This window comes from Solea solea, chromosome 7 (assembly GCF_958295425.1).
Source record: "Solea solea chromosome 7, fSolSol10.1, whole genome shotgun sequence".
NCBI classification, from domain to species: domain Eukaryota; kingdom Metazoa; phylum Chordata; class Actinopteri; order Pleuronectiformes; family Soleidae; genus Solea; species Solea solea.
In genome coordinates this window covers 18277055-18302913 of record NC_081140.1, presented here as the reverse complement: position 1 = coordinate 18302913, position 25859 = coordinate 18277055, and the positions used below count along the sequence as shown (strand labels likewise).

The window sequence follows — 25859 nt, the reverse complement described above, 5'->3', positions numbered from 1 at the left end:
CAGCTTGTTACAGCTTTACACTTATAAGCTACACGACAGGACAACGGTTTTGACACATCATACAAGCATCAAAGTGCAGGTTAGCTTTAGAGAAACCACATTGTGGTTGCATGCCATTACAGCTCAGTCATCTTACAGACTGATTCTAAAAGTATGGCCAGAGAAGTGCATTTGTTGAACATTATGACAAAGTGAAGTTGACCTTTGACTTTTGGGATACAATTGTCATCACCTTATAATTATAGAATATTTTTATTTTTATTTTTTTAACCTTTATCTATACAGATTATCCCATTGAGACACAGGCTCTCATTTTCAAGAGAGACCTGTCCAGGAGAATCACTACAGAACAACACAGACAACACAACAATAAAGAAAATGTGCAAAATGTCAAGTGAATAAACAGATTCAAATACTAGGAACAGGAGCAAGTTCCCAAAGGGGTGGGGTGGTCATTTAAATTAGGTGAAAGACTGGGTTGGTAAGTTCAAGACTCAGGTGATTTATTATGTGTCAGTATGTACTGTATATGGATCTTTGTATGTGTAGGCATCATGCACGTGGGTTAATAAATGTATGGATGGATGTGTGAGGGCGTCTACATGAATACTGATACATGTATATTATTTCACTAATTATGTAAATTATTGCATTTATTGTTATTGCATCCCTTTTACTTATTTAGTTGTTCTTAATTTCTTTTTTCTTTCTTTTCTACTATTTTTTTGTTATTTATGTATTTCTTATGTGCGCAATAGTAGTAGAGAAGTCAGTTAAACGTGGCATTCAAATCTCTGATTTTTTTTTTGTTTCGTACCAGACAGCTGATGCTTTGCTTGGCCTTATTGTATGGACAAGAAGGGAAGAATAAAGAGTATAATTTAAAGAAGAAAAAAAAAATCTCCGTTGATGCAAAATGTTACTAAATTAATGTTCAGCAACTTATAACATGCTACTCCAGAGTCATCTCGTTTGTTTGTGACAGCAAACGTCGCACGAGCAGCTCGGAATCACTCACGTTCAGAAAGGGGCGAACTTTCCCACTCTGCAAATGTGGCGTGAATGCAACATGACGGCGCCACGTGATACGGCGGGTGTAGTCACATGATCTGATGCGCGTGTCTTTCCTGTTGCCGTGAACTTTTCTCTCCTCATATCCCAAAACAAACAAACATGGCGGATATTGAGGAGCGGCGGAGTCTGTTAGGAGACGAGGATGAGCGGTTTGTGGGTGACAGAGAGCCGCAGAGAGGAGCAGGAGGACCGGGAGCGATGCCCGCCATATGCGACCCCCGCCGCCTCCTGCACAGAGTGGTTGTCCTCGTCTTCATGTGCTTCCTGGGATTCGGTGAGAAGCCTCCACTTACTTCTCTTCTTACAACACCACACAGACTTAACTCAAATTCACAAAACGTTTAAAGAACGTTAGCCCATGGTTCTCCTACGGTTACCGTAAACCCGAACTTTCGAGAACGTTCCCTCAGGGTTAAGCAGCAGCAGAAGCATAACGTTCCCTAAATGTTGAGGGAACCACACACTGAAACGTCTCCTGTAGTTGCACTGTCGTCTCCACACAACGTTCCCATTTGGTTGTATTTTGATTTTTTTTTGTTTACAACAAAAATAGAACGTTCTGAGAACGTTGTCCAGAGGTTTGGAATGTTTATTATTTAAGCCAGTGTTCCCCAAACTTTTTAAGGGAGGACCCACTTTGTTAAGTGTTAAGATAAGTGACAAATGAATATGAGCAACATTGAAGCATGTTGACTAGTTACACTGCCATTTCTGGAACACTTCTTATTAGCTTTGATAGGTAAACCATCTTTTTCCATAAGATGTGGCCTTTGATGCACAAATCACAACTATAGGTGGATAGACTTAAGTTACTGAAAGAAAAGCTGTCGTGTTCTAGCCTACTGCTGCTGGTGCTAATAGTAGTTAATTTTATTTTAGGAAGCTACTTCTGTTACGACAACCCCGCTGCTCTTCAAACCCAAGTCCTGCAGGTAATCCACTTCAAATGCAGCAACTCTGTAATTTGACTCCTAAAGATTTCCGTCACAAGTACATTTTAAATTGTGATGCATTTCCTCCTGGACTGAACTAGGATCTGAACTTGAACACTGAGAACTTCATGCGGCTCTACGCCTGGTACTCCTGGCCCAACGTGGTGCTGTGCTTCTTTGGAGGCTTCCTGCTGGACAGGGTTTTTGGCATCAGGTAGAAAAAGAAATACCATCTAATTGTATTTTATATTCATCATAAGTGAAAGTGAAAGTGAGTCTTTGTCATTGTTTTTTTTACAGACTTGGAACCATCATCTTTTCGGTCTTTGTCTGTGCTGGACAAGTGAGTTTACTCTAATACCTTCATAAGAAAAGAGAATTTTATGACGGGAGAACATGAAATTCAGATTGTTTGATAATATAATCTTAAATGGGAATATATTTAGAAATGTATAAATATCAGTATTTCTGCAGGGACTTCTGTTTATTCTGCAAACACACACAATTTATTGAAAAATGGGTGTAACCAGTGGAAAAATGTAGCCCGGACCCTGGAGCCCTGTTGTGCATCAGATGTCATTGTCTATGCACATGTTTTATGTCTGTTCATGTTTTTGGTCAACTGTTGTTGTGCGGATTAGATTAGAAAGAAACTGTGGCTGGTTCAAATCATTGCAAAACAACCAAGTTTATTATTTTCTCTACTTCACAGATCGTATTTGCCACTGGAGCTCTGTTAAATCATTTCTGGTTGATGGAAGGTGGACGTTTTATATTTGGGTAAAAAACAAAACAAAACAAATGTTGTTTGGTCACAGTCAACTCTGAGGCTCATATTGCACTTCATTCACCCCGTTCCTGTTTTCTCTTCTGTGTAGTATTGGAGGAGAGTCCTTGGCTGTGGCACAGAACACATACGCAGTCAACTGGTTCAAAGGAAAGGAGCTGAATCTGGTGTTCGGTCTTCAGCTGAGCATGGCTCGACTGGTAAGGACAACACAATATCACTTGTCACCGTGGCGAATGCACAAAATACTGTAAATGCCATCGATACGTTTCGTGTCCAAATGCACTGCTCTTTACTCGTCTCAAGGGCAGCACAGTGAACATGAACATTATGGGCTGGGTGTACAGCAAAGTTGCAGGCCTTGTCGGCTCTCCTGGATATACTGCACTGGGCGGATCGCTCATGATAGGTGAGCGTCACACACCTGTGGAGGGAGCATTGGCTTCACGCAAGGGGAAGCCTTGCAATTTGGCAACTGTTGCACAGTAAGGCTCTGGTTACCTCTCTGTCTATGATCACTTTTGTGTTACCAAACATCTCAGATAACACATTTAACAGAGGCACAGAGAAGTGGTTGAGAACATAGAGAAGCAAAAGTGCTGCTGAATGCTACAGATGAATCATACCGGTTAGGAGAAGTGAGAGCTCTTGTCACTTGCTACCAGTGGCGATTTCTCTGAGCTCAGCTTCCTCTAAAATATTGTCAAATATGTACTGTGTTGTATTTACAGTTCAATACTCGCGCTTGAAGTAGTGTCTCGTTTGTTCAGAATCAGCTGTTTATCACGGATGATGGGTCGTATTCCCGTAGCTGCCTCCGCATTACAACCCCTCAGCTTCAACTGTAGGATAGTTTTTTTTCTCCCTGCTGTGAGCTCGATGCTGATTGGACAAATGCGGCAACATCGTCACTTCCAGGGAAGCTGGGCTTCTGCATGAGGATCGGAGGAACTGTCTGAAAAGCTGAACCAGTGTTTGATTGACAGCGTTGCAGAAACATACACGACAGCGGAGCCTTTTCTGCCTCAGCCCTGCGTGGATATTGTGAGGGAAGTGTGTAGACAAATTTCTGGTCGTCTACGATATAATATAATTTAATTAAAATGTCGCATTTCCTTTTTCTAGTTGTTCATTTGCAGAATTTATGTATGAATAATTGTGCCTGAAATGAACTTCCCCTGTTTCTTCTGACTTGAGCTAAAAGCGCTTACTTTTTTGTGCAGTTGTGAGTTTTCTTCAAAGCTGTTGGCTTCCTTTATTGATTACACTTTTATCTGACCATCTGAGATAAGTTCATTTGATCTATGTAAAATCAATTAGCTGATAAAAGGTATCTCGGTTTGAAACTTTGGATTATCTTATCAACAACATGTGACAGAGACTTGAATTTTCTTACTTTTTCTCTTTCATTCACATGCATTAAACGTGTGTTTAACCTTTTCCTTTCTTCTTGCATTAGCTTCTGTAACCTGCCTGTTTTCACTCATCTGTGCCTTGGTGTTGGCATACCTTGACAAACGAGCTGAGAGGATCCTCCAAAAGGAACAAGGCGGAACGGGTAATGAACTTTTGACTTCCTCCCAGAAGTTCCCTCCTTTCCCTTTTAGAACTTTAAAGTTTCCTCAAAAGATGTTGAAAGAAAACAGTGGTCTCACGTTGATGTGCATGTGTGTTATTGTTGCATTTAAGGTGAAGTAATCAAGCTGACAGATGTGAAACATTTCCCCCTCACCCTGTGGCTCATCTTCATCATCTGTGTGTGTTACTATGTCGCCATCTTCCCCTTTATTGGACTGGGCCAGTGAGTACTTCTTAACTTTCCTCCTGTGGTTCTTTCACATGTCTTTATATCACTTTAGTACTGAAGACCATCTATTCTGAAGTTTCTTTGTGTTGTTGTCAGCTGTGAGGTCTTATTTAGACAAATGTGAGTCTGAAATGTAACGGTCACAGCAAAGTGTCTGAGAACAGATGTAAAGATGGTGTTTATTTAATGACTGTCTATTTAGTTTATAGCTAAAATTCAAATTTGTCTCAGGAAGTGGCCATTGATGAAGATATTTTTCTTATTTTCAGCATAAAACTAAGACATAATACCTAAAACATTTAGAAACAGCACATAATATGTTCAAGTGTATATTAAAACACTTTTAGTTTTTCTTAATGAATGATTAACCGAATGAAAAAAAAAACAACAAGATTTTGTTGATTGTAAAACAACACAGAATCTATGGAAACACCCATTGATGCTGTTACCTGCATCGTCTCATTTTCTACAAACTGAATCGATCTGAATAAAGTGACCGATGCTATGATTGATAGTTTTTAATACTTAATTTGCTGTAGATCACGTTCTTCAGTGGTTTTGTGCCTGATCATCACTGCTGACATAAGAGGTTTTTGTGATTGAATGATGTAGATTTTAATTCCCTAGAGAATCTACAGTTGATTAGTGCAAAACATGTCTTAGGCATGTTTTTTTAACAGTGTGATCTCAAAACAAGTGAAAACAATGCATGTAAAAGAGAGGTTGCTGCTGCTGTCGCCTAAATTTCTCTTCCCTTACAATTCACATCATCTCAAAGACTAAGAAGTCCACGGTGCTCTTAGTTCATTATCTTGTTTCCTTGCCTTCTTTCTTGTTTACAGGGTGTTCTTCATTGAAAAATTCAACTTTTCTCCGGCTGAAGCCAGAGCTGTCAACAGGTAATTCAGATCAGTTGTAATAGGACATTGATACTTTAAAGGGGATGTATTTAAAATACGTACAACAGTGACCTTCAGCAATTAAAGCGGTTACCGTAATCCCATGATGCATAAGCGTGGTTACCAGATTCTCTGATAAAACTGAAATAACACACTTCAATCCAGTGTTAAACTGGACAAACACAATCAGTGCATATATATTACTGTTCCACCGTCTGTTTTATTTTTTATTTCTAACATTTGACAGTTAATTTTCACATGTCATCAATGGGGGCGGAGATTAAGAGTGAACGTTGGTCTGCTTTAGAGCAGCAGTGGAGCATTATGACACGATGAGACCATGAGAACATTGCACACCTTAAATATCCCCCAACAAGGGAGAGCATTATTTAAACTTGACTGAAGTCCGCTGTTTTGCTTCCTGGTCTGTTGTCGGCTTCCTTTCTAAAAATAGTAATTTAGTGTATTTTTTGCATGCATCACCTTTAAGTCACTAAAATGATCAGAGTCTGCTTTTACTGATGTGTCTTGAAGTTCTTTTGTGGTTTCGTTGTTACAGGGAGCGGTCGTATCTAGATTACTGTCATTAAACTCAAACTACAGATTCAAGTTAGAAATGTCAGACGTATTTAAAGTCCAGAAGTGCGAGTAGAATTTTCATGTCTCTTCAGCGTAACACCACTTACGCCGTTATCTCGTCTTTTCCAGTATTGTGTACATCATCTCAGCCCCCGCCTCTCCAATTCTGGGTTTTCTGGTTGATAAGACGGGAAGGAATGTGGTGTGGGTAATAATTGCCGTGATTGCCACACTCGCCGCACACATGATGCTGGCCTTCACCTTCTGGAACCCATGGATCGCCATGGTAATGGCCTTGGCAAACATTTGTACTGTGTTCCAAACCTTTTTTTTTTTTGTTAACTTGTACATTCATGAACAATAACAGGATGAAAAAGTAAATGAAATGTGATGTTGGCATCCAGGTCTGTAAGGCCTTTGGTGTACGAGGGAGATGGAAGCGTACGGTTGTCAATGCAATTTTTTTTCAAACTCAAAATACATTTAAAGTTTCTGCTGAGTTCTTTCCTGCTCGTAGTTGCCAACAAATTGATTTTCTTTTTCCTGTGAAGTGTGTTTACATCACTCACTCAGTCTGCAGTGGTAGCACTTTAATTTATAACGCACTTTCTGTACACGAAGGCCGATTCAAGGTACTGTACAGTCACAACAACACAAGAGCAGAACTGAAAAGTATTTGAAGGTGATATTGTTAAAAATGTGCGAGAAATTAAAGGCCTACGAAGAATAAATAGTCAAACTTTGCATCTTGCTGCATCTCCTTGAGGTGATAAACAAGTAATCAAGCTTTCATTTCCACATTTTGTTGAAAAAAGGTTCCATAAAAGAATGTTGTAAATGTATATTATACATCATTTCTCACAATTTTTTCTCATGGTACCCTGATATGAGTGTGTGTGTGTGTTCTTGTTTTCCAGTCCCTGTTGGGTGTTTCCTACTCCTTACTGGCCTGTGCTCTGTGGCCCATGGTGGCCTTTGTGGTTCCTGAGCATCAGCTGGGCACTGCCTATGGCTTGTATGCACTTTCAGTGACTGCTGTTGGACACATAAACTCATAAACAGACAGTTGTGGTCACTTTTGTATCAACACTGGTGTGTTAATCTGCCTCTGTCCTCCAGCATGCAGTCGATCCAGAACCTGGGACTTGCTCTCATTGCCATGGCAGCTGGAGCCATACTGGACACCAGAGGATACCTGGTTTTAGAAGTGTTCTTTTGTGCCTGCATATGCAGTCAGTATTTTTTGTGTATAGCACATGAGTGTTTGTGAGAATAGTCTTTCAAACTCTGGTTACAGTATCTGTAACTGTAATACTGAATCTGTATTGTTATTTCCTCTCTGTCCTGCAGTGGCACTGATGGCAGTGGTGATGCTGTACTTCGCAGATTATCTCAGAGGTAAGGGAAGAACGGAGTCTTAAACAGGGTGACAGAAATGGCTTGTCACTTGTGGTAAATCCTCACTTTACTGTTTAATAAACATCCTCCTCTCTCTTGTGCACCAGGAGGAGATTTGAACCAGTCAGCAGCAGCCAGAGCCAGACTTCAGAAAGAGGCCACTTCAGATGCTGAGTGAGTAGCTTTGACCCTCGACTCTTCAGGCACTTACCCAAGAATTAGATTTCAAGTGTAATTTCAGGAGTTCCTGTGCTAATTTACTGGATATGTCCTTAGCTGGACCTGTTGCAGTCAGGATAATCTACTGCAGTGAATACATACTTTATTTTTTCTTCTAATCTTGGCTAACTGTACAGTCGGAATATCACAGATTTCCAGTGTGATAGTTTCCTCATTTGAACTTTGATCACAGCTTCAACCACATGACTTGCATTGCAGATTTACAGAATCATGCCTCACTAAGCTGTAGAGTTTTAGTAGGTTACTGGAGAGGCTTCGTGTCAGGTGATAATGAGTCACATTCTTACTAATATGGTGGGTGAATGAGTTGTCATTTATCTCGGATACAAAGGTGTTGAATCAAGACATTTCACCTCTTTTTCAAGTGCCTTTTTCCTCAAAAAAAAAAAAATTGAAGGTGTGATGTTGAATGTTGTTCATGTTTATGCCTCACACGTTGGTTGTCAGTCAGAAGAGGAAAAGGAGTGATGGACAGGTTGACAGAGGAGGTCAGGCTGGAGTCTCTGTGCATGTGCATGTTTTTTTGGAGATGATTGTAATGGTAATCTGTAGTGATAGTATGGTGTGGGTGGAAGAGAGTCTGGAGAGGTGGAGCTATGCACTGGAGAGAAAAGGAATGAAGGTGAGTGGAAGCAAGGCAGAATACCTGTGTGTGGATGACAGGGAGTAGGGCTGGTGAAAGTGGATGAGTTTAAATGTCTGGGGTCAACCATCCAAAGCAATGGACAGAGCACAAGAGTGGAGGAGAAGAGAGTGCAGACAGGGTAGAGTGGGTGGAGGTCTCTAAAAGACAGGCAGTGGAGCTGGAGGTGGCAGAGCTGAAGATGCTGAGATTGTCATTGGGAGCGACCAGGAAGGACAAGCTTAGAAATGAGCATATTTGAGGGACAGCTCAGGTTGAACGATTTGGAAATTAAGTAAGAGAGACAAGGTTGTGATGGTTTGGTCCCTTGCAGTGGAGGAATAGTGATTATATTAGGCAAAGGGATGTAGAAGATAGAGCTGCTGGGAAGGAGGAAAAGAGGAAGGTCGATGAGGACATGAGGACAGTTGGTGTAACCGATCAGGTCGCATGGGATATGGCATTATGAAGGTAGACGATCTGCTGTGGTGACCCCTAAAGGGAGAAGCCGAAAGAATAATAATGATAAATATGATGATGATGATCAATGCAACGGCCTTTTAAAACCAGGAAAATTCATCACAGATACCTTATCACGATTTGACGATATAATATCGATATATTCCCCTGCTCTAATCGGTGCTTTATTTATTGATAGGTTTAAATTGTGTCAAATAAGTACTTTTGCTTAAAGGTTTTATTTGTCCAAGTTCAGATACACAGCATGTTTATGACACTTTATTGCTTTACGAAGTAGTTTCCATGTTATCTTACCAAACATCTATTTACGTTACAGGTTTAAAATGTGTATATACTGGCTGGTTGTTAGCTCACTTCCTGTATTTGGTTTTACAACCTTCACTAAAGACGTTTTATTTTCTGTGCCGTCTGTCTCTCTGACCGTGTGTCGACTGGCAGGATTTTGCAAAAACTACTGAACTGCTTTTCTTGAACCATGGTGGTTGATGTGGCTCAAGTCAGAGCTTTGAATTTTGAAGTGGAGAAATTAAGGGAGTTGGTTTCGGAGTTTGATTTGCAAGATATTGCGAGACAGGGCGTGACGATATTCCTGTGACAATCTTGAGGAATGAGGCAAAGATTCTCACGCAAAAGAAGAAACAAAAACTCCACGAAAGCATATGTGGAGCGATAATATTTATGTGCAGGTAAAATCTGTACCAGATGTATTTTAGTGCTTGCTATGTGCTCTCTGATCTAGCACAGTCTATTTCTCCATCTCATTGTGTGTCTGTCTCATCTTTAATTCAGTATACTTTATATATATATATGGCTTATCTTGCCTGACTAATATTTTCCGGTGCGTGCTGTAATTGATATTTTCCAGATGATGATGATGGGAACACACATGGCTGCACTGTCCACCCCAAAGCTGTCAATCAACTGCCAAGGGGCAGGACTGAGCGTCTGACTCAGCCCCAGTGCTTGTGTCATCTGTGGCTGTTCCCACCTGAACTAAACTGACTCTCTGACCCTGGATATTACATCATTTCTTTCCTATCAGGACACTGATTAATTGCATATCCCTCTCTGGACACAGTGACTCCTCACACTGACTTTATCTCTACCTCTCACTCGCCACCGACTCCTGGGTGTTTTTGAACTTCAGCCTGAAGTTTCCTCAGTTACACAAGAAAGTTAGCAATGCATGAAGATTTACACATTTAAATGTCTTTTGTATTCAGTGAAGATGAGACCTGGATCCAAAGGTTGTTTTTATATGTACAGAAAAAATACAATTTTAAACATGTTTTTATATATATATGTATGTATATATATATATATATATATATATATATATATATATACATATATAATTCTTTCTTTTTTTCAAATTGTCAGCATTACTCTTTTAATTTCCGTATTAAAAACAACTAATCAATTAATTATTTACATGAAATTTGTCAGCATTTTAAAGTAATTCAACCAAAATCTTCTTTGCTGAGTTTATATCCAATTTTAATCATGTGCCTCATTGACTCTCTTTATGGTGTTGGAGTGTAGCACTTTAGTTTTAATGTTTTTTATTATTATTGCTCAGGTCTTTTATTTCTTAATTCCTTTGTCCGCTCATCTCTGCTTTTTGGAAGTCAAAAAAAAAAGGTACATTACTACAACAATAAGAAAAGAAAAACATTTAAATTTTGAGTAAATTCTAATTCTAATAATATGCATAGATTTATTAAAGTGATCTCTTGTATAGTCGGTTCTGAATATTTTGCTCATTTATCAAGCTCATGTAATTCATTTTTGTAAACACTTTCTCACATTGTTGCTTACATCATTTGAACAGTGGAGGGAAAAAAAAAAACTCTGCTTCACTTCACCATTCCAGAATTGTGGGAAGAGGTTTGTCTCCCTGTGTGTTGTGATCAGTCGCAGATTATTGTGGGTGATTTAAAGTCACTACCTCAGTTAGACAAATGACTTTTAGTCAAATTCTTGACAAAATGGCACTTGAGAGACTTGGGTCAGTAGCCTCTTCACATTTAAAATGACAGCTGTGTCACAGCCAGAGCCACCGCTCTCTTCATTGTGTCTTTCATTTGCACTACGATGATATAACAGCAGCTCAGTCTTTGTATCGTCGAGAATATACAGTATAATGTGTATTAATTGTTGTTGATCTGTGTGCATGAGGATGTACGATTTGAGGAATTTGAAGAAAATTGTACATTGGATAAAAACCCACGCGTCATTTATGTATGACGTAATATATTTGATACAAGATTGTTAATGGAACGGTGATCTTTTAATTAAAGACGATCTTTCACACCATTGTAATTGTGTGTTATTGTACAACTTTATCTTTTAATGTAGGGCACAGCTACCACAGCATCTATGGTGATAATTTATGTCCTTGGCCTTTAGCAACAGTCTGTGTGCGATTAATCCTGCTGCTAATATTTACAATTATGTAAATATTAGCGATGATAAAGTTGGCCACATTATTATTCCTGCAGGAATAAAAGGCGGCCCAGTAAACTGACAGAGGGTGAGCTTGCTAGATTAGCACCCATGTCTGCTTTTGGCCTACGCAACCGGTATCTCTCCAGACTGGGAACACAGGTATGCACACACACACACACACACACACACTTTCACAGCTATTTGTCTCATTTGGATCTTAACCATAAATTTAAACTGAAGAAATTAGGTGTTTATGCCAGAAAAGGTTTTAAAGAGGTAAGAAATACAAGTACACACAGGCACATGTATCACCTACGACACAATTCAAACACAAATCTAAACCTCTAATCTTTACACTGGTAATGCTTTTTTTATTATTATGAGGGAACGTCTGGAGGGCTGTTTCTGCTGCAACACTGCCAATTAAACACGAGCAACTGATTCACTGAAAAGTGAAAAGTGTGGTCTCTGTTTCCTCTTTGCTTAACCTGCCTATTGTTCTTTGCTCTCAGCTCCCAGACCACTGCTCGACCCATCTGTCATCCCTTGCCCACAGGAGTGTTTTGAAATGATGCCCTTCATTCGTCTGCCTGCTCCCCCTCCTGCGCTGTAGCTCTGTGGCTCCAGCAAGTATGCACTGAAAAAAAGAAATACACTATTTTATTTTTGCACAAGCAACACAGCACTTGAACCTTCAAGGTGAAATGTTTTGGACATAGCAATGGACAAGTTCTTTGTTACTTTAATGTCACCACAGAGATTATTTTTTTGAACTTCTCTGGAGCTATTTCGCCCTGCACTTTGGGTGTGTTTATTTCAATTTTTTTTTTTTTTATAAAAAAGTTAATGCCAAGTATTGTTTTGTTTAAGGGTCTTTAAGGACTCTTAGAAAAATAGAGGGCAGTAATTCCCACAAATGTTTAATATATCACATATCACAAAAGACCTTAAGCAATCACAGTTCAGTATCAGTAACATAACTTCCATTTGCTGATCACTCATGTTTTATACATTAAAAAACAATTAAAAAGCAACTGGAATAAACTATGTGGGGGGGGGGCGACGGGTACACTTCACAGGTGTGGGACCTCTGCCACCTGTTTAATGTTGCCAAATCAATATTTTTACGTTTAAAAGAATAAAAAGAGTTTTTAAACACTGCTTGTGACTGTGATTGCATGGTCTTCGCTATCATCAATATCACATAGACCTTCAGCGATCCCAGTTATCGGTTGCATTTGCTGATCACTCATGTTTTATTTATTATAATGTGCATAAATCCCCGCAAATGTTTCATATCACTTGTAGGTACAATTTCCTGGCTGTAAATGCAAGTTTGTAAACCACTCATTTTACGGCATTAAAATCCATAGTGATATTAGGGACATAGACGCTGCTGGTCCAGATTAGACAGTAAGTCAAAGATACTCCTGTGTGTTTGCTGCAGGGGAGTTAGAGCAGCAAAAAATACTGCCATTATAGTCCAATCATCAAAGGCTAAACCGGATCTACTTTTTCAACCCTCCTGATGAAAATCCTCCACAAACATCAGCCACGCCTCCTGTAGAGTTGCCTTCCGTGGCCTTGCGATAATTAAGCACCGTCATCATGGAGCGCAGTAACAGGTGGCCACGAAATGGGACCAGACCAGACACTGTGACCAACAACAGGCCGCAGGCTAAGTGGACGTTTAGCATCGCTTGCGTGCGCGCAAAGACCACTATCTCGGCGGATTCCAGAACCCAGACCGAGCCTCCTGGTGCGAGGACACTGACTGGAGGATCCTTTTGTAGAACTTTGTCATTGTTAAGATTGTTTAGTCCCACAGTGAAAAGCTCAGGTTTGGTCATTTGGATAATCACCAACACTTTTAGTTTTAGTTTTTTTAGTTTTATACCAAACACAGGTTTTTTTTTTGTTCAACCCCGCGCGTCTGTTTCCTGTGTAAAGTAAACAATTATCTCGAATATAAGTTAAGTGCCACACCCCCATAACGCACGCACGCACGCACGCGGGGCGCCGTAGCCTTCAGAGACGCGCACACGCGCAGCTTTCCCATTGGCTGCGAGACCTTTCCAAGTCTGGTCTCTCTCTCTCTTTCTCTCCCCAGTCCTGCTGCTCTCTACCACAAGTGTTCACTTCGTCTCTGTGTGTCTGTCTGACCGCGGAGAGACAGTAACAGAGAGGGAGAAGAGCTCGCGTCATGCTGAGGAACAGCCCGCACAGGTCAGTGTCGCATCCGTCACACATGTGTGAGGACTGTGTTCATGCAGCTCCGTCATGTAAGCTGACATGCATGCACTGATGCGTGTTTTTTTAAAAAAAAAAAAAAAATAAAAAATAAAAAAATCCTGCATAACCGCACTCTCTGCAGCAAGACCGAGAGGAGCACACGCTGTCCACACTCGCAGATTTGACATTTGGAGAGTTTTGCTGTTCTAACTTGAGCGGTGTCCTTCCAGAAGCATGTACCAGGGACAGGAGGCGAGGCTGCGCAGCGGGAGTCTGTCTGTGGCTCGGGAGAGGAAACACCTGGCTCTGTGCATTAATAACCAGGTAAAAGGCACCCACGAGACACCACAATAGACTAGTGTGTTACACTGTAGGTCATAACTGTGGGAACATTTTGCTAGTGAAATGGTGTCTCTCTCTCTCTCCCTCTCTCCCTCTCTCTCTCTTTTTTGCAATGATGTAATTCACTTTCTGATCTTTTGTGTGTGCATGAAGTTGACGTTTATATGTGTGTTGCTCTCTTAAGAGAATACGAGTGACCCTCGATCACAAAGACAATCTGACAGTAATGAGGCAACAGTTCCTCAGTGGCTTAGAGCAGAGAAGAATCAGCACCATGGACAGAGAAACCTTCCGTATTACCGCCACAGTTAATCATTCTTCTGTTATTCACCCGTTCAAAAAACACTTTTAACTGAATTCAGTTTAATTTAAGAAATTGCTTTCAAATGTTGGCTTGAGGCCACTTTAGATTTGTCGTTTTTTCATGTCATGGCAGCAGCTGAAAGGGTCCCATAAATACTATACACATTGAACCTCCCACTATAAACAGTTTCATCTCCTGCAAACAGCAGTGAGGGCAAAGCTGAACCGTGCAGCTACTGCACTTCATCGTCGTCCTCCTCCTCCTCCTCCAGAGACAAATTACAAACTTTGATAGTCTAATTGATTCCTTTAGGTAAATCATGTGTGCGTGTTTTCAACAGAAGATGTGAATCGCCGCTCTCCAGCTTTGGTGCACACGTTCACCTGGTTGTGTTGAGCTTCTGAATATTTAATGCCAGTGATGTAGTGTTGCGCATTATCGGCAGCAGGGGTTATTGAGCACACAAGCTCTGAAAGCACTGCTCCATCACAGCTTTTCGACTCTGCAGTACGGTGTATTATAACGGTGCGCGCATAATCACACTCACTCTGCGTGTTCTCTTAAACTTTCTCATTTAGAATTCATCTGTTTTTTTCCGCTGCATCCCTTGACAGTTGAATTTCATTATCGCTCTCCTAAAAAAAAAAGAGAAAACCCAGACACTTCCAGATTGATGTCGCTCGACTCCAAGGTTTCATGTAAAGACCAGGGAGGAAGTACATGCACAACATGGCTTTACTGAGGAACTTACCAATAATTGCTGAGTGAAATATGAGCGAGGACAGAAATGCAGGTGATTGGATGCGGAGGCTGTGTCTGTCTGTGTGAGTGATTCAGATTCCTTTCGCCGAGGCATCAGCCACCTGAGAAACACATTAATCTATTCAACTCTTACCCTGTAATCAATGCCATAGCAGAATTTTATGGCCACGCAGAGATTATTTAAAGAGCGTGCCAAAGACGGGTCACATTTAATGGGGTTAAGTGTGAAATACACATTACAGGTGACATTGTTGACACAGCAGCTGCAGCTGGAATCTTTAAATCATTCATCAATAACATGCACGCAGCCCCTTGTTGCTCCTAATTTAATCAGCACACGGAAAACGTGTTCCAATCTATGCTGCCTTGCCTGCTAGATTAACTTGCGTGTGTGTGCTCAACAGGAGCCGAAATCCAACGTTGTTGTCGCTCGGTGCGACATCACTTCACAGACACGAACTGTGGGAGTTGTAGATGGAGCGTTTCATAATGCATAGACGAGGAGCGTGCATAGTGGAAGTGTCATGCCAGGGAAAGGTGTCATATTTCAGAAGTGCATTATCGTTTCTCCCCCCCAGTTGGGACAGAGCTCTGCTGAGTGCTGTTTGTCCCGGCTCACTCAAACGCCCCGCGATTGAGTCATAATAACCTCCGCAGCAGCAGCAGCAGCAGCAGCCGCGATATGAGCCTGCACACTGACAGATAGCTGTTTCTCGGGCCACTGCCGCCATGTGATGAACACATACACAGTATGTTCTCTATGTTTATCTGTGTGCATGTGTGCTCTGGTTCATTGCACACACACACACACACACACAGAATAAAGTGGACTTTTTCTTCTAATTAAAATGCTTGAATACACACATGTGCATCTTCACATACACATATTTCCTCGTCATTTCCATCCTAAATGAGGGAGCCTTAGTCTTTGATCACTAAAGGAAGCCCCCTCTCCTCACAGAGCATCTCTCTACTGGTTAATAGTAACAGGGGGACTTCTTCCAAGTGTTCCATTTTGCATGTATGATCATTTTCTCACTCGCACACCTCCTTCATCTCGAGCCGTCACACCTCGCCCACATCCACACTTCTCACCGTGTCTTCTTAATCGTGAGCTCTCCTCTCTCATATTGCCCCTCATCACACGTTGCACATTTAGCTTTTTCGTGTGTGAAGTGCTGTCATACTCAAACGACCTGAGGGTCGAGAGAATTTGTGGGTGGGCAGTATGAGCTTAAAATTATAATACAATACTCCATCATGATATCGCAATAAAGATACTTATCAATGTAGGAGTGTTTTTTTTTATAAGATAATATTAAAAACAGACAAAAATATCTGATATTAAGTTAATAATGACATAGCCAACTGTAATTAAAACACTCAATCTTCAATGACATACCTTAAATAATGCAATCATTGCAACTGAATGTCTTAGTATTGCTATGATGATGATGATAATAATAATAATATTGCTAGCAAATATATTTAGTATAATATTCTTCTTATATTCTATCGCTTCACTGGCAGCTGTGCCGCAAATACATTTGTTATGTTTAAAGAAAGAATAGGTTGTGGGCTATGCTTTATTATACCATGATATTAAGTGGTGGGCCACATACAATTGATTGTTAGGCCGCATGTGGCCCGCGGACAACGAGTTTGACACCTCTGCTCTATATGTTGATTGTTAGATTGCTAGAGTTCAAAACGAACTTTAAAAGATGAAAACCCCTGTAAACATGGCTCTGCCTGTGTTCAGTGACATGAACCTCATATGATGTAAACCTCCTCGCTGGAACTGGCCACTGCTTATCTGCGTCTCACAGGTCATTTTACAGCTCCTGCTCCTGCTCCTGCTTCAGCCTGGTTCTGGTGTCTGAATGCATGTGCATTTATCGGCTCAGCATGAACCTGCCCTCTCACTGCAGTTTCACTCAATGAAAGTTTGTCATTTTGACACTTTGTCAATTTAAAGCTCCAAATTTAAGTGCTTTTTTTTTTCCCCCTCTCTTTCTTTTGCTTTTGTTACCTTCTTCTCTTAGCAAAGGTTCGAGCAATATCCACACACACACACTCCCATCCGATTGCCTCGGGAGAGAGTACTTATTTTGCTTCATACCCATAACACTAAGAGAAAATAGCATTTTAAATCATGTAATCGCATGAGCACATCAGTAAAATCTATCAGCGGGGGCTTTTTTTTTTTTACACCCAGGGTCTCGGGCACAAGAGTAAATGTTGACTTCCATATTGCTGCTCTCACACACCGCACATGTAAATTGATTTCCAATGTTGCGATTAACAAGCATCCCCACCGATGCAGCCTTTCTCCTGATTGGATATTTTCCCCCCCCACTCGTCGTCAAACTGTAGCTAAGGCGCCAAAGTCTGATGCAGCTGTTTCAACACGTCAGCAGGCTGCAATCAAATCCTCGGAGATCAGGTGTGTGTGTGTGTGTGTGTGTGTCTTTATTGGGCTCTGGGGAGACATTTGGATCAAAACCATCACTGTGAGGACTTTTTGATGTTTGTGAGGACATTTTAGCAGGTCCTCACAATGTTCAAGACTTGATTTTTAGGGTTAGGATTAGAATTGGGTTTAGGTTAGTCTGGGAATGTCCTCACAACTATAGTGATGTGTGTCTCTCTCTCTCTGTGTGTGTGCATTTGTTAACCCTTTTCTGGCATGGACACTGACCTTGTCCGGACCAAAAGTCTTCATGGAGACCTAAACCTGGTGCTAATGAGTCAGAACCTCATCTCTGAGTAACTGGTTTAGTGCTAAGGTTTAAATTTTGGTTAGGTTATGGTTAGGATTAGGCATTAACTGGTCATGGTTAATGTTAATGATAAGGTTTTGTTCAGGCTGTCCAAATAAATAGAGCTCAATGTAGAGTCCTTTAAAGGATAGCTGCGTGGACCTGTGTGTGTGTGTTGGACATTCAGCTATGCCTGTCACCAGTCTCTGCGGTGCCACTGTGATGGCACTGTGAGAAATTGAACTTAAATTTCCTCATCAATTAAAGGGAAGCCCACTTTCTGCTGTGTGCTGCTGTTTTTTCTGTATTTTCAGGGACATAAATCTTATTACTGTCTTACCCTCACATCACATTATCACCTCATCGATTGGCCGTGTTTTGCAGTTGGAAAAAAAGGGCAGTGAAGCTGCTTCCGTGCACAGCAGAAGGGGGGTTTCTGTTAATACCTGTTTTACACAATCGTGCATTCAATCATTGATTTAACCGATTGTAGTGTAACCCGTAGCCCACAAGAAACTCCGTGCATGTCCCATCGTCCGTGGCAGTTCTACTGCTACCTTGATATTTCTATCGCTCTCGTATAACTTTAGTGCGTTTTATTCGGTCCAGGGAGCCATGACATTACAGTTGGCTGTAAACACACAAAGGGTGGTAGCTGTAAAAATGACCAACGCAATATACCTGGTGTCAAGTGCCAACTGCCATCTTTGAAACTCAAAGGAATGATAGGATTTCCGACATAAAACTTAGCCATAGTGTTAAAGCACTTAATGTAAATATGAGTTGTATTTCAGTATGCAACCTACTAATAAATTCACTAATTTAATCATTTATTTAAAAAATGACATCATTTGTCAAAGATTCCTACTGAGTATTAGTGAGGAGTCTGCAGTTAATCCTGCAAAAATACGCATTGATAAGATTACATTTTAGACCATTTTTGGCCCTTTGCCTGGCATGTGGAGTACTTAATCCCCTCCTGGTTTTGCTGAGAGGAATAAAAAGCACCGTGAGAACCAACACAGCTTCATAGTGCAGCGTCTGCACTATGTATATGCCGTAACAACCGCGCCGTAAAACGCCTTCTCAACACAGTCGTAAACATAACATCGCCTTGTAAAGTGGATACGAATTAGCAAGTAGGTGGTTGTTCACCTGTCCAGCAGACATGACCCATCCCTCCCATTATCTTATGGGAGGAGCCGGAGTGAAGCCTCAGGGCCTCTTTTGCTGTGAGGCACCAGCGATAAACACCTCATGATGCCACATATGAAGCATCGTAAACTTCCGTTTGGATTTGTGTGTCCCTTTCCATGATGTACTGTATATGAATCCAATATTCCCCTCCCCACGTTGCTGGTTTTTGGTCTTCGCTGACTCTTGAGGGAAATACATGCGCACTTTGCTGCTAAGTGCTTGACTCCGTGCACCAGCTCCTCTTCACTTTGCCTGGGTGCAGTTTAGTGCTTTAGCACGGTTTATTGAAAACAGCTGTCTGCTGCAGCTAGAGGTGGTGATGATGATGATGATGAAGTGTGTTGTGACCGGTGAATGAGATAAATGTGAAGCTGTGAGTCATAGAATTTAAAAAAAAAAAAAAAAAGGAGCTAAAAACACCAAAAATGCTCCATAAAAAAAGTACCGGTGTCAGTTCATCACAACGAGGGTCACCTTTCTCATTATATCTCGTGTCGTCATTAGTGTCTGAGTCGTACTGATCTGTGAGCTGAATGTTAAGTCCTTGTTGCAGTCACAAGCATATGGACACAAACGGGAACCTCGCTGACTAACAGAGACATGGAGACTGTCGATGGAGTAGAGCTGCTGTGGGAGCACATCCATCTGCCTAGTTCCACTGAGCTTTATGCCTGTGGCCCCAGAGCTGCCTAAGGCCTGTAGACTTATGTCTTGCTGGTTGGCACCTGCAGAGCACACACACATGCTGTTAAGCATGAGTAATTGCATCCTGGTTGTTTTTTATTCACCGGTTCCTCTGTTTATGATTATTCGTGCCCATGTTAACAGACTTAAGATGAATGAACAGATAACAGAAATGAGAGCCTCTTCTCTGTCATCATGGCAGTGTGCGTGCGTACAGGAGCAGTTATTCCTCTTTATATCTTATCAAAGCACCCATCTACCTGAATCATGATCCTTGGCAGAGAGAATTAAAAACCCTCTCGATGACATAATTGCTGCCATTCCCTGCACAGGAGGAAGTGCGGCGCTACCATCGCTACTGCAACCACAGTGGAGGGCAAGCGCTTCCCAAGGTGGAGAGGTAAGCCGCTGCACCACACCACACCACACAGAAGAGTCCTCACTGTTCATTTTTAAAGTTCAGGACCAAGATGTAGACGGTGTCTGTGGTCTTTGTCGTGTTCATCTAGGAGCCGTCCTCGTAGGAGTGAGGAGGAAGATGACAACAGTCCACATCGCCGTGAGCAGCAGCAGCACCTGGAGACCAAGGCTATAGTGTGAGTATCGTGTCATTTACCTGTATGATTACTTTATTTCTTTTTGTTACAAATGACCTTTGTTTTTCTTGTATTCAGATTTAAAACCACTTGTGACGTTAAAGGTGCATCATGTTTGTGTGGCTTTCATCTTTAATCTTACCTCTGATTGGGTAATGGAGCCAGGGTCAAAGTGCACTTTGAGTGCCCGAACACTGACAGACTGCCAACGTCGTTCCATTTAAACGTTGACCCATAGTTGTAATAAGCGTAACAGGGAGGGACAGCACTTGCCTCCGGGCTTTCGCTTTCACAAAATTTGAGGCTGGAAAAAGAGTGGCAATGTTTATGTGTGGAGGGAACATGATTGGGGTGCACAAAGGTGAGACGGATAGACTCGAATTTTCAGGCTGGACTTAAAGAAGGCAGAGGAACGGAGGGATATAGGAAGCAAAGGGAGTGGTAAAAATAGGGATGGAGGAAGGAAGTGGCGGCCGGGGGGGGGGGGGGGGTATTGGTTTTTGAACTAGGAGTTATGACTTAATTCAATTTGTTCCATTTGGCTCAGCTGCCTCTCTGCTCCACTGGAGGAGAATGTGTTTCGCCAATGAGTAATTGATCCTACACTCCACCCTGGACACTGACTTTAGGGTGACTACAGGGAGGAAAGTGAGGGACAGAAAGAGTTCAAGAAGAGGGGTTGACTCAAAATACTGGGGTAAATGTTTACTGGAGGTGAGAGAAGAGAAGCTTTTCTTTTATCAGAGCGGCAGCGTTTATTTCATCCACAGTTTCAAATATATGGTTAGGGTATGTAAAACACAAACTTAAATGTTGTGATATAATATGTGCATGTTAATCAGTGTGGATTATTAGTTATATGTTATAATTTAAGGTAATGTCAACTTCATATTCTAAAAATAATCACAACATAATCGCTGAATTTGTAGCTAGAATCTAAAATTAAACTGACAAGCACACAATTAGTCGTCCTTGCAGTAGATCTGGACAATGATTCCGATCACTTTGTTGCTCATTAAAACAGAAATGACAAGTTTTCTTTGGCATCACTATGGCGTGATATAAAAAAAGACACATCACATTTATTGGGAAATTGCCACAGACAATGGAATGAAGGACCTTCAGTAGCTGCTTGGATTGGATGGATCCCAGAAGATTTGATTGCCTTTTTGTGATATATAGATATTTAGGGTATATCAATTCTAAAGTTTTGTTTCTGTCCAGTGATTTTGTTGATATCACTGATAATCTTGTGTTGCCACTTGCAGCATCCAGCGTGCCTGGCGTGCAAAACTGTCCCGTGGAGGGAGTGGGCGGGGGAAAGGCAAGAACCGTGCCGGCCATCGCCAGGGTGAGACACCCAACCCTTCAGAGAGCTACCAGGACCCTGTGGCCACCACCGACGCAGCTCCGGTAAGAAATGGAAAAAGAAAATCAAACAGACCGACGACATGAGAAAGAGGCAGGTGGAGGGGAAAATAGAGACCTCTTTAAATGATCTGTGGAGTATCGGCTGGCATCTGTTGTGTCTACACGGACAAAAGAACGAGTGAGTGGGACGCATGGATGGATAGCGTAATAAAGGAGAGAGCAGCACATGGAATGAGGGAGGGGTGTTTACCTACAGTGTCATCTGGGGGACTGCAGGGGTCGTACTGGTGGAGGTGGTTGGGATGCCAGCTGGCGCTGTGCCCAGGTCTGTAATTAGCCATTAATTAGGTAAATTTTCAAAGCTGGTTGATTGATTAATGAAGTGCCTCTGCCCTTGTCTTCCCTCGTCTCATTGCCTCACTCCTTGCTCCTTCTGCTCTCCCGTGGGAGTGCAGGGGAGAATTAAACAGCGCTCACAGGCCATGGCAGCCAAACAAAAACCAGAGGAGGAGGAGGAGGGAAAGCAACTGTCTGAGCCGCAGATAAACAGTGAGATGAGAAGAAAGGAGACGGAATGAATGAATGAATGAATGAATGAATGGGTGGGTGTACAGAGATAAGGAGATGAGTGCAGTGATGTGAAAAAGATGCCGTCGGACCACCTCAAGTTCTCAGTGACAGACGAGCCGCAGACAGGCAGACAGACAGACAGGCAGACAGACAGCTCTGCTGTTTTCTCAGTCTGTGGGTTTCATAGTGTAGTAATCACACAGAGACACACAGACTACCTGCACAGTCTCTGCCCACGCCATGTGCAGAGACTCAGTTGAGAAAAACATGATGTCATGTCTGCATATCATTTTGTGTGTGTGTGTGAGACACACGCTCCCTCCTGCATTCTCTTTTTGAGAAGTGCTGGAGAAAAAGTGGGATTTCTTCAGCAAACAGATGGGCTCGTGTCCTGGTGAGAGACTGTGAGAGCTAACGTGCGCGCGCGCTAAGTGTGTGTGCTTTGTTTTTAGGTTGATTGTGCTGCTTGGAGGAGTTTCTTGTTTATTAGCACAGCAGCAAATGTCGCCCTAATTAGAAAGTTAGTCTAACTTGCGATGACAAAGAACACCCCCAACCCGTCCATCTCGTGCCTTTTACTTTCTTTTTTTTCCACATTACTTAAATATTATTGGACATCGTTAATATACTACTTACTAACATTTTAATAGGGTTTATTGGCGGGAAATGTAATATATTATCCCTTAGCATGTGTGTCTATGTGTATACTCACTTTTTTTTATAAAAATCATTAGGTTTTCGGAGCTTAGAATAAGTCTTTTATGTGTACTTTAGGCAAGGGCCTGGATTTATGAAGCCAAAGGTGGCTGTCTTCTGTAAGCCTGTTTTATTAATTACAACCACACAAACAAGGACAAACTAAATCTGGCATGTGAAAGCCAGTGTCACACTTTAACTGATATGGCTATAGTTACTCTGCAGCACATTTTACAGTATCCTTAAAATGTACAGATTTATATACTGATATAAAATACACATGTAAATAAGAACAATATAAAATGCGCTGTGGAGAAATGTTTCACTAAATGAAATGACTTAATGACTGACTTTTGTTTGGCGCTGTTATCTTTTGAGAGTAATGCTGGACAGACGGGCACCGCTGTTGTCCATTTGTTTCTTGGGTCCAATCCCTTGCATCTCTGTCTCTGTGTCTTCTGGCTCTTTCTGTCTGTCCTCCTCCTTCACACTGTTTCACCCTTCTGCGGCTGCTGAAGGACAGACATTCATCACTATAAGACCACATTGTGTGTGTGTGAGAGAAAGTGAGAGAAAGTGTTGGAGGGATTCAAACATTCATGCATATTTCATGGAACTCTGATATTGAGCACACACGCACACACACACACACAGGAGTAGATAAAACACTGCAGCACACAGTGAGGTTTCTCTCCCTCATCTACAGAAAAACATCCCTGATCACCTCTCTGTCTGTCTTTCTGTCTCTCTCTGTTTCAGATTCCAACTGTGTTTCTATCAGTTACCTCTCTCATGTCTCTGTGCATCTTCCATGTGTTGCAGTTCCATCCTCAGAAAAGGCTGTCTCAAGTCTGCTGTAACCCTAGAAGCAAATGCATTATTTATGCACCCAGGGCCCCGGCCCTCCATGTCCTGCCTCACCGGTCGTTGCTGGTCAGTTGATAGTAAATCAATAGGTCTTACCGTTCTGACACTGCTGCTGTATGTTGCCTGACCTGCTGGGGACTGTTGTATAGATGACTGGCTGTGTCAGAGTTTGGGGGGGGGGGGGGTCTTGAAGAGTGAAAACATGACCAGGGCGAGAGTATTCATAAGCTGCAGTGTTTTAGCACCTGGCATAATCAATAATGCTGTAAACCCCCCCAGGTCATTCTTGACATGAAACATTCCTACTCAAAGGAATAGCTTGAAATGTTTGTGAACATACTTATTGGATTTTCTGCCAAGAATTGGATGAGAAGATTGATGTAGCTGTCATATCTGTTTAATATAATGTTTATATATATATATATATATATATATATATATATATATATATATATATATATATATATATATATATATATATATATATATATATATATATATATATATATATATATATATATATATATATATTCATTCATATTCATTCCCAGGAGATGGTTCGCTTAGCATAACCTGCCTCTGTTTGAAAATGTCTGACTACCTGTTCCTTTTAAACTCATACATCAGCACATTATTCTTTTGTTGAGACTGCACAACAAAGACATAGTTGTGTGTGGGGTGATTTCTTGGCCAGATGCAGTGTCTTCCCGGAGTTTCCACTACAAACTTGGCAAACACACAGTGAGAAAAAGCAAGTTTCTGTCAGTGGAGAAGTGGAGTACACTCTGGACAGGTTGCCAAATACTACTACACTTCTACTACACCACTATTCACTGTCCAATTAAAAAAGTAAAAGTCTTTGGTCTGTGGAATGAAGCCAGAGTGTCCAGAGAGGACAGAAAGTCTGCTTTCAGGTTCAAACACCACAACACCCATATGACATGGAACCCAAATATAGAGGTGTGTTCTCGAAGCAGAGACTTTATCATTTTTGAATATGTTTTTGAACAGAACTGGTCTAATAGATGAATCCTGCAAGCTGTTATGAACACACGATGGATTTCACTGGTTCTTACAGCACATATTAGCATATACGTCAATTACTGGTCTGTATTGAACTTTGAAGCTGTGCTGCAATATGTGTTCCAGCACATGTGAGCACGTGTTGGCGTTGTTGCTAGAGTGTGGTCCTCTAGGGGGGTTATGGACGTTTGTTTTTCCCGAAATACAAACCGGCGATCAAAGTGTTCCAGATAGGAATGATGATGAAATGCACCAGTGCTGAGCCTGTTATTACGAAATACTGCTGCTGGGCTGCCTGATTACAAGGGAAATGATTTCAGTGATGGATCGTGAAAGAGGTGGAGGTGGCGCTGTCAGTGGAAGAGGAGTCAAAAGAGCTGTATATGAGTTTGTGATAAAAGCACATCATGTGTGCCCGGGCTGCACTAATACCAGTACGTGTTTGTTTGCCAACAGTGTTTGTGGACGCTGATCTCTTCCTGTCACCGCTGCGTGTTTGCACATTTCTCACCTCCTTCTGTGGAGCCCGGGCAGAGGGGAAGCGTTAGTGTCAGCATTCTTGCAGCCTGCGTGAGAGCTCTATCTCATCTCTCAATGCCAAGAATCTCACAAAGTCAAGTGACAGCTTCATCTATGCCTCTACCTCTACCCCCTTAATCCCCTTTTCTCAGCCTCACTGTATGTCATCCCTCGTTTCCCCCCCCCCTCCCTCTGCCTCTTGATCCACACAGGCACAAACACGCGTCCACTTCTCACGAATACACACCATTCCCCCAGATTCTGCAGACAGATGCTCACAGATGACTCCTTTTATTGGTGACAGTTGGTGTCTCGTTTGAAATGAATTTATATGCCTCTGCCTGGGAGTTGACATCGATCGCGTTTAACTCATTTAATGGCCATGACATTTGCCTATTAGCTTATTTACAGTCAAAACAGGCCCAGACTCGGCTGGCTTCCTGAGAGACAGTAACTCTCACATTTGTAATCCTTAGAGTAGAAAATGTGATTGCTTGTGCAAAATATGATCCCCAGAGGAATATCCACAGACATAAAGTCATACATACTAAACTTAACACCCATTATGTACAAACACTATTTAATGAATTAGGTTTCTTTAATTAAATAGGAGCTGCTTCCTTACGTTAGACACATACTCGTAATTCTCTTCGTCTATTGCTCTAAAA

The 25859-nt window shown here is 41.6% G+C and overlaps 2 protein-coding genes across 3 annotated transcripts in view; both read left to right on the top strand.

Moving 5' to 3' along the window:
- The first annotated feature begins 1095 nt into the window (after positions 1-1095).
- On the top strand, positions 1096-12424 carry mfsd1 (major facilitator superfamily domain containing 1). 2 transcript variants are annotated; one of them, XM_058633076.1, is made up of 17 exons: positions 1096-1348; positions 1954-2006; positions 2108-2220; positions 2307-2349; positions 2719-2786; positions 2885-2993; positions 3100-3202; positions 4253-4351; positions 4483-4594; positions 5443-5499; positions 6208-6364; positions 6996-7093; positions 7198-7310; positions 7429-7476; positions 7584-7650; positions 11320-11425; positions 11779-12424. In XM_058633076.1, the coding sequence occupies exons 1-17, from the start codon at positions 1174-1176 to the stop codon at positions 11836-11838; spliced, it is 1581 nt and encodes a 526-aa protein (XP_058489059.1). In that variant the 5' UTR covers positions 1096-1173; the 3' UTR covers positions 11839-12424. The 2 variants fall into 2 exon arrangements, with proteins under 2 accessions (XP_058489059.1, XP_058489060.1); XM_058633077.1 differs by lacking the exons at positions 11320-11425; positions 11779-12424 and adding an exon at positions 9684-11134.
- Positions 12425-13383: 959 nt separating this feature from the next.
- schip1 (schwannomin interacting protein 1) overlaps positions 13384-25859 on the top strand; it is a 188045-nt gene continuing 175569 nt past the window's right edge. Inside the window, exons 1-5 of the mRNA XM_058633046.1 lie at positions 13384-13492; positions 13729-13822; positions 19882-19949; positions 20059-20145; positions 21414-21558. Of these exons, the coding sequence (XP_058489029.1) occupies positions 13470-13492; positions 13729-13822; positions 19882-19949; positions 20059-20145; positions 21414-21558 (417 nt within the window). The 5' untranslated portion in view covers positions 13384-13469. The remainder of the gene's footprint in view (positions 13493-13728; positions 13823-19881; positions 19950-20058; positions 20146-21413; positions 21559-25859) is intronic.

Coding starts and splice junctions, on each gene's coding strand:
- mfsd1 (XM_058633076.1), top strand. CDS start 1,174: ATGGCGGATATTGAGGAGCGGCGGAGTCTGTTAGGAGACGAGGATGAG. Junction 3,203..4,252: donor GGGCGGATCGCTCATGATAG/GTGAGCGTCACA, acceptor TTCTTGCATTAG/CTTCTGTAACCTGCCTGTTT. Junction 7,311..7,428: donor CTTTTGTGCCTGCATATGCA/GTCAGTATTTTT, acceptor TCTGTCCTGCAG/TGGCACTGATGGCAGTGGTG.